Source organism: Phalacrocorax carbo, chromosome 6, assembly GCF_963921805.1.
Source record: "Phalacrocorax carbo chromosome 6, bPhaCar2.1, whole genome shotgun sequence".
Lineage (NCBI taxonomy): Eukaryota > Metazoa > Chordata > Aves > Suliformes > Phalacrocoracidae > Phalacrocorax > Phalacrocorax carbo.
The window spans coordinates 13,461,204-13,475,624 of record NC_087518.1 but is presented as its reverse complement, the minus strand read 5'-3'; the positions used below and the strand labels follow the sequence as shown (position 1 = coordinate 13,475,624).

Genomic DNA, 14,421 nt, shown 5'->3' with positions numbered 1-14,421 from the left:
TCTAACCTTGAAGTTAGTTCTGTTTTGAGCAGGAGGCTGGAATAGATGACCTTCAAAGGTCCCATCTAACCTAGTTTATTTTGTGATTTGCTTCATGTTAATCTCTTTGCTTGCATGTGGGATTTCCAAGGCTCGAATTGGACAAAATTTCCTTCATGGCCATCTGAAATTCAGGTGTCCAGGCCATGGACTTGACAAGGCTCCTTCTCTCAGTGCTGTTGCTGCATGCATTTTATGTGATCTTTTCTTTCCCTGGTAGAGCAGAAGAGCAGCATTGTCATACAGGCTAACTCCTTTTATTGCTGTACATCCCTTGATATTTTCCAAAGCAGCGTCTGTTTAACTACTTTCTATTCTCACTGTTTTCAGGTGATAATTAAGTACTTCATAGAGCCAAATGTAACTGAAGTATAAGCTTATATGGTGCTAAGTCTACTGTTGTTGCCAGATCTGTACCTCACTGAAGCTGCAGGTAGCGTTTAAAGTTTGGTGGACTTTTGAATTTCTGCTGATAACAGAGGGGCTGTGAGCAGACTTTGTGTCAAATAGATTGTGGATTTGTGTTTCAGCTCTAGCCAGGGATAGTCCATGCTAAGCCATGACCCTGTTGCTGATCACCTTCTCTCTGTTTGCCTTTGGCGGTCATACAGGTATGAGCAAGAACAGGCACTAGTCCAAGAGGAGTTGCTCCGGCTGGCCAAAAGAGAAAGGGAAGCAGCCAGTGAGGCCTTGACTACTGCCCTTCAGCGGGAAAGGAACAACACTAATGAAGAGAGGCAGAGAGTGGCCCAGCTGGTGAGTAACAAAAAGCTCCAGTATGTTTCCATACAGGACAAGCTAAAACCTCTCTGCTTGAGGTGGTTTGTTAATGTCACTTGTGTGATAAGCTTAGAAACTGTCATTTAGGCTGAAGCACTCATCACTTCCCAACTCATCACTTACGTTTGACTTACAGTGTAGCTGGGGAGCTATGCTTGCAGGGTGTCATGCAGTGAGGCTAAGGCCAAGCTTGCAGGGAAAGGCATAAACAATGACTGTGCTGGGGACAGCTTTACCTGTGGCAGGTCAGTGTGGCGTGTGTATATGGGGTTGTTGTCTGAGTTAGAGAGAGCTTTTAAACTATCAAGTGTATGAAATGAATGTTTCCATATATACAGGATCAGATTCTGCTGACCTGATCTATCCTGAAACTGCTCTGTTTTTCTAGAGTGTAATTGTGCAAATACCCAAATTAATAAAAAGAAATAATGAGTTCTGTTGTTTGAGCCTTTTAGGATGCTGGTAGCACAAGAGGTATAAAACTGCCAAGTACTGTAACATTTTGAACTTCTTAAGCCTTCACTTAAGATTGGTTTTTAGGGACCAGGAAGCATAAACCGCTTTTGTACACACCACTGACTCCCAAACCAATCTGTTCTTGCTCAGTAGGCAGACTTATTTTTTGGGACTTCTTGCTGCAGCCTTTACTCCATCAGGCACCTTGGTGTTGCTGAGAGAACCTGTTGGGTTATTGTCATACCAGTGCTGAGGGAAAGCCATGATGTAGGCCGAGTAGTCCAAAAGGCTTATATCGCTACAGTAGATTGGGGTTGTCATTGATGGTTAATATTCACATTATAATATTTTATATGGTTTTCTTTTAAATACTAACATTACTATGGCTATGGTGTACTGCCTGTAAGCAATGCAGAATCTTACTGGAACTGCCACTTTTTTCTAATCTGCAGTGGTATGACGTGTCGGGGTGTGACAGTGAGGTGGAACTATGTTTGCTGCAGTGAGCTCAAATTGCTTGTTCATTTAGACTGTGATGTTTAAACTGTTTATTGAGAGAACTAGACTAAGAGTAATTCTCCTTACTTGGTAATACTGAAAGGATGGTTTAGGGAGAGGACAGACTCGAATAATGATGGTCATGTGTTTTTTCCATCCTACCAATTTGTTGTGTGCACTTGATTTAACTGAAGAACTTTTCTATGAGCATGTTTTTTCTATATGTTGAACAATAATAGGCATGGCTTACCCAGGCACACAACTTGGCTGTGAAGCATTTTGAGGTTATAATAGGAGGGTATTTTAGGGGGCTGAATAAATAAAATTTACCTAAGAATGGCCATAGTTGTTTAGACAGAAGGTTCTTCTAGCTATAGCCCATCTCTGATAGTGATCCATAGCAGCTGCTTATGGAGAGCATGAGAACAGAGCAGGTATACAGCAGTATTTCACACCTGTAGACCCTCACAACTTCTGCCATTCTGGGGCTTTAGAGGCTTCTTTTGACAAGAGGTATTTTCACCTTGGTGGTTAACAGTCCTTGATGAAATTGTCTTCCATGGATATGTCCGTTTGTGTTTTTGGACCTATTTCTGCTTTTTGACTCCATGGTAACGTTTGCATGTGGTTGGACTGGTAGGTCTCTGCTGTCCTGGATATAGCTTGTGAATGGCTCCTGTGTTGTAGGAAATTTCCTCTTGACAGATCATACTCTTACCATGGGAAGTTGTGTGATTGCTGAGCTTTAGAATAGTGGTGTCTGACAGAATAGTGATGTCTGAGGCAGGTGACTGTCCGTTCCTCTGCGTAGGACATCTGGGTCAGCAGGTACAGTATTAACTCTCCATTAGAACAAGAATATTCTCTTTATGAATGCAGTTAATGGACTTCTGTGAAGAGGGTGGTGAAGAAGCTGGTGGATTTACTGTCCAATCTAAAGGCATGATCAAGTTCAGAAGTAGAGCCCTGCCCTCCTGCAGTGAGGTGCAGAGTAATCCTGGAGAAATGTGACCAGCGGAGTTAGGCAATATTTGTGAAGTGTAAAGAGGGCACCTCTAAAATGAGTTGGGATCTGACCTCAATAAAACAGCTTTTGTATGTTAATCTGAATTAGCTTTTAATTCTGAAGTGTCACATATCCAGATATTGCATACTTGATGCTTTACAGAAATCTGATCAGGCTTTTCTTGTGTAACCCATAAAAGACAAATAGTGACCATGGAGTGTTAGCCCAGAATGTGGTGCAAGAAAGAGAAATGTTAAATTTCATTGCTCTTTAACTATCTCTTGATCAGTCATAAATTTAAGATCCTTAAAAATGGAATAGTCTTGCCTGTCCTTGCAAATATGAGGTCAAAGCTATTGTCTGTTGGCTTCTAGGTGTCTTCCTAAGCAGGAACCGTTTGTGCCACCTTTTTAAATAATTGGAATCCTTATTAGACTTGCTTTATCTTAGCTACAGTTTCCTTTTGGGCATGGTTACCTTACTGTCTTGTTCCAATCCTACTCAAATCATATCTGTCCTTTTGTCTTCCAGTATTTTCTTCTTCCTTTATTTGGAATTGGGCTCGAATGTTTCTTGCTCACTCTTCTGCTTTTTAGCCCTAGCATGAGGCAAGTAGTGGGTGTGAGCTGCTCTTTCATCTCTTCTGTGTTATTCTTCTTTTTTGGGTAGAAGATAGTAGTCGAACTTTAGATACCTAGTGGTAGTCCAGGTGCTAATGGCACTGGAAATAATTTGCTTAAATTTGTAAGGGAACAACTTCCATGGTTTTTGTTGTTGCTGTGACCTACTAGGGAAGCCAGAGAAAAATGGGGCAACTCCCATGAAGGAAATAACAAATGAATAAATTGCTTCTAGCAGCACTTAATTTAGTAAAAATTGAAAATCATGCCATGTAGAATTAGGAAGGCTTGGGGTTTTTTGTTTGTTGTAGTATTTGCAGTAAGATCTTGAGCTGCCCTGTGCCCTTGACGTATCAATAGTTTGGGGATTAGTAGCCTTCTCTTGCACAGTTGTCTCGAGCAGTGCTGCAATATTCTCCTTTAACCTTACCACTTGTAGACCATAAATCCACATATGATAGCTGTATTTTGAAATTATTTTATTTTGATTGTGCTGAAAGTCGCTTGTCGTTTACTCTGTTCATGACTTTCATTTACTGTCTTATTATTGGCAGTATTGCTATGAAGCACTTCTTCAGTCTTGTTATATAATGTGTGGACTACAACTAACCTTTGATAAGGAACTTGCTGTCAGCTTCTGGGGCCAGTTACTTCCTTATTTATGGGGTAGGGTGCATATTAAAATAGTGTGTTGTGGTTTTTTTTTTTTTTCCCTTGAAGTGGTGCACTGGTTACAAGAGGGATTTAGAGTTAAGTGACTGGGTCCTGTCCTACATTTTTGTCTTGATTTTTCTTTTTTTTTTTTTGACTTTAAACAAGACACTTAGCTGCTAGATATCTTAGGTTTTGAGTAAAACTCCTTAAAGCTTTAGTTTAAGAAGCAAAACAGCTCTGTAAGCAGAAACATCGCAGCATTCACTTCCCTCTTTGAGTGAATATGGCTTTTGATTAACCATGTGGGACTGGCTCAAATGGATGTAGTCTGCTAAGCTGCTGCAGAAGAGCTCTCACCAATTTGTATTAGAGATAAAATGTTTTGTTTGTTTGTACAGCACTGCAGGATCGTGGTGCTGACTGGACTCTGAATAATTTAATGCTGTGGGTACTTACAATACAACAAGGATTATATGTACAGTTCTTCACAGCAGGGCCTTGGGTGTTTAACTAATGCTTGTAGCGTGCCTTAAATCTCATGTGAAATATCTAAGAATTAATACAGCTATCTTTAAATCCTTTTTTATTTCTACCGTGAGGAACTTCCAAAGTTGTCATAGTCAAGTTATTTAATTGCTTCACTGTGTTGTGAATAGTCTCACCTTTCCCCTATACCAGCAATGTTTCCTTTTTCATTTCCAATTAGTCAAAACCTCTTCTCTCAACTCTCAGTTCTTTTGGCTTTCTTTTTTTCTCCTTCTTACCAGCAAAAGAAACTTTGCAAGCAAAGCTGCTCTTTTTTCTCTTTTCTGCTTTTGTAATCTCCTAAGGCTGTGCAGCATGTGCATCATGAGCCTCTTGGAGCCAGTGACTCCCTGCCTGATGATTTTCGCTGAAACCTTTGAAACAAATCAATGTGGAATGGGGATGGAAAAAAGCAGGGGGGATGGGGGAGGAAATAAACGCGATTAAGCGAAGACATCTCATTACTACTCTAGAAAGGGAGGATTATAACTTATAAAATAGGAGGATCTCATTTAGGGGCCATGTGTGCCTGTGTTATCAGGACAGAGGGAGAGCAAATAGAATAAATGAAATTAATACTTTGAAAAGAAGCATTACCCGGATTTGAGAATTGAACTAATATGATTTGTGCAAAGCCCTGAAGTTCTTATCTCCCCATTTAATACCCCTAGGATAATGGCTTTGTCAGAGTTATTGACCAAAAGTCGTCATCTTCCTTCCCACTTTGAAAGAATGAATTCAGAAATGGGGTGATGGTAGGACAAACTTTACGCCACAGTTAGCTTTTTCAGACAAGACTGATGGGCTTCGGTTGCTGTGTGAAAGCAGACTGGACACAAGATTCCTAAATTGCTAGGGAAGTGTTTTTCCAGCTGTGGATGATGGACAGCTTACCATTCCCAATGTTTCTAGTTGGACCTTGCTCACTGGCGTGCTGGATGGCAGCCTTTGCTTTCTGGTGGCTCCAGCATTGTACCATTGTGATTAGTGTGGCCCAAAGCATGAGTGTGGCAGGAAATAGGATTTAAGGTTAGTCCCATCTCTGGATATTCCAGTAGCTGATTATAATTGGTCATAGGCTGTCAGATTCTTTTAAAATTATTTCTTGCACAGAAAGATCTCTCTCCTCTTTGGAGCCTCTCATGTCCTCTTGTTGATTCAGGAGAGAAGGGCTGAAGGAAGAATGCATGACTGGGAATGCCTTTAATCAGGGCAGTAGGTTTTGGTATCGGTGTCATCTTGTCAATGTGGGATTCTGAACTCTTGGGTTTTGCCTGTGGAATACTTTGGACACTTCCATCCCTGGTTTAGTGTATATTGGCCTGCTAACATTTTAACTGCCGTGTTTTCTTCTCCAGTTCAAAGAACGTGGAGATTAAATTGTTTAAAGTTTCTACAAGCAGCATAAACAGCCTGTTCGCAGATTGATACCACCAAAATTCTCTGCCACTGTAGTAGAGGGGGTCATCAGGTGGACTAAAGTTTTCTTTGTGGTCCTGTAGGGGTGGAGGAGTGGTTGAATTGGCCTGTTCATGGAAAGTTTTCTTTCAGTTTCTGGTCATTGATGAAGCTTCAAGCCAATCTTGCTTACATTTTTTTTTGCTGTGAATTGACCACTGTTGCTGAGCAGTATCAGCTGTAGATACAGCTGAGCTGGTACTGAAGATGTTTTTAGAAACGGTGCTGAATGTGATTTAGTTTTGTTAAGGCTTTCATTTACTTTGTGATAAGCTGGGGATCAGCTTCATCCTGGCTGATTAACCACAGGTAAGCATCTCCAGATTAGACTGGGTTTTTGTGTGCGTAATCTCATATCATTGTGACAAGCCGGAGTGACTAGTTGAGGGCCAGTAGTAGCACGGTGTGTGTTTGAAACTGACGGTGTGGGACCATCAGTGAAGTGAGATTGCTGTTTTTGAGGTCAGGCGTCTATCGTCAAAACTTGGTCATTTTTTTCCTCCCTATTTATTTGAGTTGATGTAATGAAAGTTACTGTCACTGCAAAGCTCACAGAACGGTTTGGGTACTGCCCACATCAGGGCCAGTTTTGTTGGTCCTGTTTGCTCTGCAGCTAAAATGTAGCACACTGGGTGAAAACCCTTCTCTTCTAAAGTTGCAAGGTTATGTAGAAAATAGGTTGGTTCTGGGAGGAGACACTGGCAATGGAAAGCATGGGGTTTAGTGGTTCTTTAATTTCTGTAATGTTTCTTGGTTGAGTTTTTTGTGGGTGAAACAGAAAACATTGATTTAAATCAGAAAGTATGGAGGCTTGTTTTAAATAATAGTGCAAAATGAGGAAAAAGCCTGTTGAGTTCTTTTTCTCCAAGTTTGATTTTCATTGATGTTAGTGATGAGCAACACGTACCTAAATGTGTTCACTAAAGGAATGACACCCTTTTTTCAGATTATTTTTTGTTTTCTTTAGAAAATGACTGGTGCATTTAGTTACTAGGACATCAACGCCTACATATAGGTGGGTACCACCAGTCGTGGGGGCAGTACCTCCTGATGAGAGTTGCCCCCTGCAGTTTGGCTATTTGCAGAGCATTCACATACTGTGTGTCAAACATTCATGTACCTACCCTTAGTGCGTGCAAAACCAGCTAGGGAACTCTGACTAAGTTTGCAGGAGTTGACATTATCTTTGGTTAGGAGTTGCAATGCAGTTGTTTTTGATTACTTTCACTAATTGAATAAAGCTGCCTTTTAAATGTGTTGATACAAACGGAAAGGTGTGTTTTTTGGTTTAAACCTTAATGATTTATTACAAAATATTGCAAGCTATTGATGGGGGGATTTAAATAGCTAGGCTGAGTAGCTTAAGACCTTGTTCCTTCTATCCCTCTCATTCTTGCTGTCTGAGGTAAGAGATACTTTTCTAGACTTTCCTTTGAAGAAAATGTATTAATGTCTGGAGTCTTTAAAGTTAGTGGTCTGTTATTCTACTGTCTCTGGCCAGAGCATCCCTCCTTTTCCCCCACAGTTGAGTGGTTCTTCGGCTGCTACCTTCTACTACGGAAGTGGGTGCATTTCTGCTGTGAAAGAATTACTTCTTTTTATGAAACCATTAAACATTTAAGGGAACCTTATAGAAAGTAATCTTGCAGTATTAAATGGTGGCCTTTGGAAAGGTTTGCATTAAATTTAAGGATCTACATGTCTTCTACCTCCAGCAAGCTAATAACTTCCGGTCTCTGGAGCATCAGTGAGGTCTAAATTTAACAAAAGCAATTTTGGAGTATGTGTACTACAATGAACCCAGAAAGTAAAAACAAACCCAAACCAAGGGAAAACCTCCTCTTTCTTCACCTTCTCTTGAGGGAAGCCAAAGCTTGTTATCTGGCTACGGGTAAGGTGCTGCGTATGTACTCATTTTCCCTGCTACTGGTGCTATGATTTGTCAGACATTTATAGCATTTTTTATACAACTTCCAATTTCTGCAGCTGGTCTTTTATCTCCTGACTGAAGGTTAATTTGTGTTTGGAGAGTTTTTGCAGATTTCAGCAGCCGATGGTCGTTCGAGCTTCTCATTTTTGTAGTCTCTTGGGCTAAGGGACCTTATCACAAGGTTGGCCTCTTTTTAAATTCTACAGCTGCAGCAAATTGAAGTTGTCTGCAGTGCTGCCTACTTCCCCTGTCTTGCCTTCAATTCTCCTGTGCCCATATTTCACACTATTTTTTTTGTCTGCCAAGTTCATATACTCCACAGAAACTTCTTCCAGATTTATTTGTTCTGACTTGGGGTTACTGTAAAGCCATTCCATCATTTAAGCAGCAAAAGATAAGATTAGCCTGCCTTTCCTCCCATCAATAGCTACAAAATATTAAATTCACAAAGAAATAAGAGAATAATATGTTGATATTTCTCCATGAATGGTCCAGCAAAGCTAGTACTGCATCTTTTTGTTTTTTTGTGGTTTTTTTGTTTTTTTTTTTACTGCCAGGTTACTGCAGAGTAGTAGAAATCTGTTCTAATTTTGCAGCTAATTTGAGGGGCATAAGCAACAGATTTGGTAATGCATCAGGGTGTTTCAGCAGGCTTTCCTTTCCTATGGCCAATATTAGTCAAATGTGGTATGGTTTGTGGTATGAGATTGTCATAGGTATAAAGACTGAAGACACTAGTTCCCAGTAGCTTGGATAAACTTTATTTTTGGATTAAGATTTTGCTGTCTGTTTTGAGTATTTGGAATATTACATATATCTAACTTAGTATTTGGTGATAAAATGAATACTGAACAGCTATCTAAAAAATGACTGCTTTTGAATCTTGAATCAATGATCCTTAATCACTGAAAATTTTCTTCATGTTTCTGACTGGAAAGTGTTACTTAAAAAGAGAGCAAGATTATGAATTTAAAGGGCTAAAATAATAGCTAGGAAATAAGTTTGCACTGAATGGAACACTTTGCTCTTGCACTCTCAGATGATGGGGACGTGAGGTAGGTGACCTACCACTGGATGTCATTTCTGTCATATTTCCTAAATGCCACGAAAACTAGCTTTGGTGCTTCTGCCACCTTTTCTTGGAACTGTAATATGTATGTCTTGATGTGATCCTCGTTGGCAACATGGATGGTAAAGATGATACCTGAGATGGGCAGAATGTTCTGCTCTGGGGTGTGGTGTGAGAGAGAAACGGTGCAGGGTTCTTTCTGGTTCTCAATAAGAAAGGCTAACAAGTGGCTTAATAAAATAGCTGTTTTAATAACGTAGACTAGAAAGAGGACTATAGCTAGTAAATCTTATGTCCTTTCACATGCTGGGAGCCCCACTTCCATGCAGCATTGGACAGACCCTGGATGGATTTTCCTATGGCACACTGTGCAGTTGGAGAGGTTCTTCCTTTTTCATCACTTGAGCAATTATATTCTTACAAGAAAACAGCTCTGCTCATAAAGAATATTCACATGAGAACATCTTGCTGCTCCTGTAGATAAAGGCAAGGTCCTGCAGGGGCCAATACCAAGGGTCAGCTGCCTGCAGGCTCCTCTGTTACTGTGCCGAGAAATCTGAGCAGTACAAGACGAGCCTGAAGGTCACGCTGTATACGTGCCTGCACCTGCTTGGGTTAACTGTTCTGTGGGTCACCACCTCCTTGATGCGCAGTGGTCTTCTGCTCAGGATCGCTACATTCCACTCCTTCATCCACCTACAGTTTACCTTTCTCAAAGATAGGTAAGTTACAGATTATATTAGCAAGCTGTTCAGCTAATAGGGAGTGTCCTGATGGGCTGGAATGCTGTCTGTGTTCTAACACCCATCAGTGCACATGGTAGCATACAGGCTTCTCAACAGAGCAGACATGTCCTGTTTAAGATCAGATTTCCTCAAATACAATGTCTTCCACAAGTCTCCCAATACAAATAATTTTGGATCATACCAGAAGATGAAGCTGAGTCTACTTGGTATGATGGGAGAAATGAAAATAAGCACCAATACGGCTTCTTTATTTCTCACCTTAAAGAAAAGTTAGAGCAAGCTGATAGGAAGAGTAAATTTCACTGAGGCTTTTTCCAGTTTGTTTATGCAGTCTGCTACAGTTGGGCATCCTCAAACCTGTTCTATTTGTTGATGAAGTTTATTTTCATTCTGTTTGCTTCCCTCTCCCTCCCTCTTTCTCTCTCTGTCTTTTTACTTTCCCAAAACTGCAGGACAGTTTGCTACTGCCACCTCTCCTTGTTGGTGGCGTTATCAGGCACGTGTGCAGTGGGTAAGATTGCAAACGCCACTGTTCTCCGGGATTCTAAGCATCAGACAATGTTTTACACGGCATCCCATTCTCTAGCTGGCTGGTTGGACATGATGTTGGTGCCTTATCTTCACGCTGACACACACTGGACATTAATAGAAATACATTGCTGAGGCACATGTGTGGAATTTCAAGCAGCCTTTCTAGCTGTGCTTTAGACAGTCTATTGTGTGCTTAACCTCTTGGAAGAGGTTTTGATGAGAAATGCATAATGTTAACTCTTGGGCAGCTGGGTGGGCTCTCTTAGAGTTTCTTATTACAGTCAGCATAATATCTTCCTAATGGCATGCTGCTTATGTATTTTGGAGTTTCAGCAGTTTTAAACCTATCTTTTAATGACCAATATTCCTCCTTCCTAGTGCAAATTTAGGGAAGAATTAGCTATATGTATTGCACATGGGGAAGAGATAGGAAATATGTGCTTCAGAGGAAGTGAGCTGCCAGCACCCTCGTTTAACTTTGTCTAAAGTCTGTCCCTGTATTATTTTTGGCTCTATGATTGCCTTACATCAACTAAAAAAACGACCTGGATGCAACTGCTGCTATTTGCCAGGAATTCATTCTGCTTTTGGAGCACATAAGGATTTTTGTTTCTTTTGTACTATATAGATATACTTTCTCTGCTTGTTTGTTATGACCATCTGCAATTATCTATATTATTTATGAGTACTGAGTAAAACATGATAGAAAATAGCTTCTTAAAAGGGACTGTACTAAGGGAGAGGAAATGAGCTGATGACTTTTGCGTTGATTTTCCCCCCCCACCCCCCCCACCCCCCGACAATGAAAGTAGAACACCTGCAAGCTTATGAGGGCGGGAAGGAATTAGAGAGTTAGCTGGCTTTCTTTTTCCTGTCTGTGTGTTACATTGGGGGTTTAGAGCCTTTTTAGCCTTGAAGACTTAGTGATAATGGGCAAACTTGAAGGATGATATAGTAGGAGTCGAGAGTAAAAATTGATCAAACAGACAGATGGAGCAGGGCTATGTATAATTACTGTCCAAAAGAAAAAAAGCTCTATAGTTTAATACCTGCTTGAATAGTACATTAGTCTAAGGATACATTTGTTAAATAACCAGTGCTCTTCCAATTAGGACTGAGAGCTTGCCACGTACATTCACTGGATCTTCAGCCTAATGCTTTTGCCATGGAAAAAGTGGTTCACTGTCTAGCAGATGACTTCAAGCCCCGTTTTTTTTTCTAAACACATAGGCTCGTATCTCTTCTCTCTCCTTTTCCCTTCTCTCCAGCCTCTGAGCAGAATGGGTTTGTTCCTCAGTATTCATCTTGCTATAGCTGTAATTGGCACTGTCGAGCTGAAACTGTGACTCCCCTCTGTAGCTTCCAAACCTCTAATACACTAATGGTTCCTTACAAAAGCTGTTCTCTTCCCAGCTAAGGACCTTGGCAATCAGGCATTTTTTGTATTTTTATGATATGCTTTCCTAGCTAAAAGCTAAATGTGGAAAAAGGGAGATTGGGAGTATGGGTATGTTTAAAAAAAAAAACCAAAAAACCAAAACCCAAACAACTGACAAAACCCTCCCCAAACCCCACGAATAACAAAGGCTTACATCAGCTGCAAAAAGACTTGCATGTTTCTTAAATCCTTTTCCTTAATTTTTCAGGGTGAAAGACTTTTGTTTCAAGTACAAAACTTGGACAAGCATATGAGAGCTTTAAAATGCAAAGCAAATGAAAATTTTAAAGATAATGACCTTCAGTCCAGCCTATAGTTTTCTATAATTTAAAAAGTAGCCCCCCCCGGCAGCGTGCCTTTTCCTGTTCAAGGCTTAGCATTTTGCAGTGTAATTTTTCTAAGCTTTGTGCTGCTGAAGGTTATCGTAGGGTTCTATTAAAAACCTACTTGCCTGTGATTTCTTGTTATACAGCGACCTGCAGAAAGAGGTGGTTCTCTGTGGTCAGGTAAGAATTTGACACTCTTCCTTCACTGGTAACAGAAGAGGGATGTGTCAACACCTTTTCCCGTCTGATGGCTGCTCAGAAGCCAGCTCTCGGGTCACTCTGCCCTTGTTCCAGACCATGATGAAGGTCTAAATGCAATCTTGAATCTGTTGTCAGCCACTTGCATTTTCTTTTCTTTAGAACAGTTTAAAAGTAGTTCATGAAATTTTATGCATCTGGGCTAAAAATAAGAGTTTTCCTTGTAGTTAGTCTAGATAGAGTGTCAGTTTGTGCTCAGATTAAGTGGGGACCATTAGCCATGCTCCTGCTCCAGTAATGTTACTCTACCATAGCAGGCTTATTTTCTAAGGTTAATAAGGAATGTGTTCAGGCACTTGGAGGGAAGGGAGCTCTAATCGTCTTAGCTGCCATTCTCTGTGTAGATGGGACTAACGTGGTTGATAAATCCTTCGCTGCCTCAGGCCTTGCACATGCAGGCTGCTCCCTTAGGAAAGAAAGTAGTTCAAGGGGTACCATGGGTGTTCTTTGGATGGGATTGAAGCACTTGGGCAGAAGAGATTTTTCTCCAGCATAGTCTCACTAACATGAATTTTAACCCCTCTTAATTTCAGGGTTTTGCTGTCAGGTATCTTGGTGGGCAGGTAATGGGAGATGACCGATTTTTTTTTTTTTTTTTTTTTTTTTTTTTTGACTACATGTGCCTGCAAGCACAGGCAAAATCTTGCCTTGTTGCTTGAACACATTGAGTAGTCTTATATGCTTTATGTGCAAGAAATATATCTTACCTGGGCATTTTTAAACTACAGTAAAAATGGACATCTTTTTAAGAGTGGGCAATAAACTTCCAGATAATTAGGCTAACTTCATACTGTTGCTCATTGGCCAGCAGATGTTGCTGTTGAGCTTGGTTAGGCTTCGCTGTATAGTTCAGCAAGTCATTTGCCTATTTTAAGAGCTATGATGCAGACTGATTTGGAAGTAAGTTTCCTGCTTGATAATTCATGTCATCTACTAGTAAGTCAATATACTGTCCAGAGACTTAAGGTACATCTTGTGCACGTGGGTGTAAATAATAATATTAGAATGTCTTTGTTGAGCTGTACATTATTTTTTTCACTTCGTGACCAACTCTGAATTCTTACGAAACTTTCTGCTTTCTTTAGCAAAGCAGCTTTGATTTGCTTATTTTTAAAAATCATTTTGGAAGGAGGGGGTTTGTTGGCTTTTTAAGTGATCCTTTAAAATACCATGGTGCAAATAGGGTCTAGTAAACAATCTATTAACAGCATATCCTCATTAATAGCCCTTTGAATTTAGGATCTGGGAAAATCTATTACCTGCCTCATGTGCAGAATCTGGGAGATAAATTACGTTTCTTATTCGGGGTCAGAACCACTGCTCAGCCCGATGGCTGCTCTGTGTATTGGTCTTGCAGACTCTCTGCTCTGCTCCTCAGTTCTTTGGCATGTGATTTTAGCTGTGGTACTCCTATTTTGGAACTAAAGATTTTTAATGTGCATTTTTGTTGAATGGCAGTGATGATGTCTTTGCTCAGTTCATACTTTTACCCCTGCTGTGTCGAGAGCACTTTGAAAGCAGCAGCGAGTATTTCCTGAAGGTGGCAGTGAAGGGACACCCATGAAGACTCCTTCCCAGGGGTGGACTGGGAACTGCTGAGCCCTCAAATTGCTTGCATGCCAATGAAATGTCTCAAAGTTGATGCTTATTTGTTTTCATTCTGACTCTAGCTTCTCCAGGAGTTACCATAATATTTTTCAGGATGAGTTTACCCTAAGTTTTTGAAGTTCATTGGTTTCTAGAGAAATACATCATTTGGAGTTCTGAGGCCACTCTGTACTGACATAATTTACAAACTGGAGATGCATGTTGAATCAGCCTGCTTCTGTCTCTCATTTTCTCAGCATGCTTTGTGGGGCTTGCTTTCATGCTTAAGTGCATAGATCTAGCAGCTTGTGAAATTGCCGTGTATTCAGGCTGCAGAGGGGAGGACAAGGTTGTCATCAGGACAGTGCAGGTTTCCACACAAATGAGGTGGTATGTTCTCAGGCAGCTCGCTCAGCTCTTTGGTCTTCAGCTCTCTAGTTGGTTTCTAGTAGTACTTCTTGGAGGGGTAGATAATTGCTGCTGAGAGCAAGTTTGGTTTT

The 14,421-nt window shown here is 40.6% G+C and overlaps 1 protein-coding gene across 4 annotated transcripts in view; it reads left to right on the top strand.

Annotated features, from left to right (window-relative positions):
• CHCHD6 (coiled-coil-helix-coiled-coil-helix domain containing 6) overlaps nt 1–14,421 on the top strand; it is a 118,248-nt gene that overhangs the window by 5,378 nt on the left and 98,449 nt on the right. For all 4 annotated transcript variants that reach the window (XM_064453754.1, XM_064453753.1, XM_064453755.1 and 1 more), the window contains exon 4: nt 651–795. In XM_064453754.1, the coding sequence (XP_064309824.1) occupies nt 651–795 (145 nt within the window). The remainder of the gene's footprint in view (nt 1–650; nt 796–14,421) is intronic.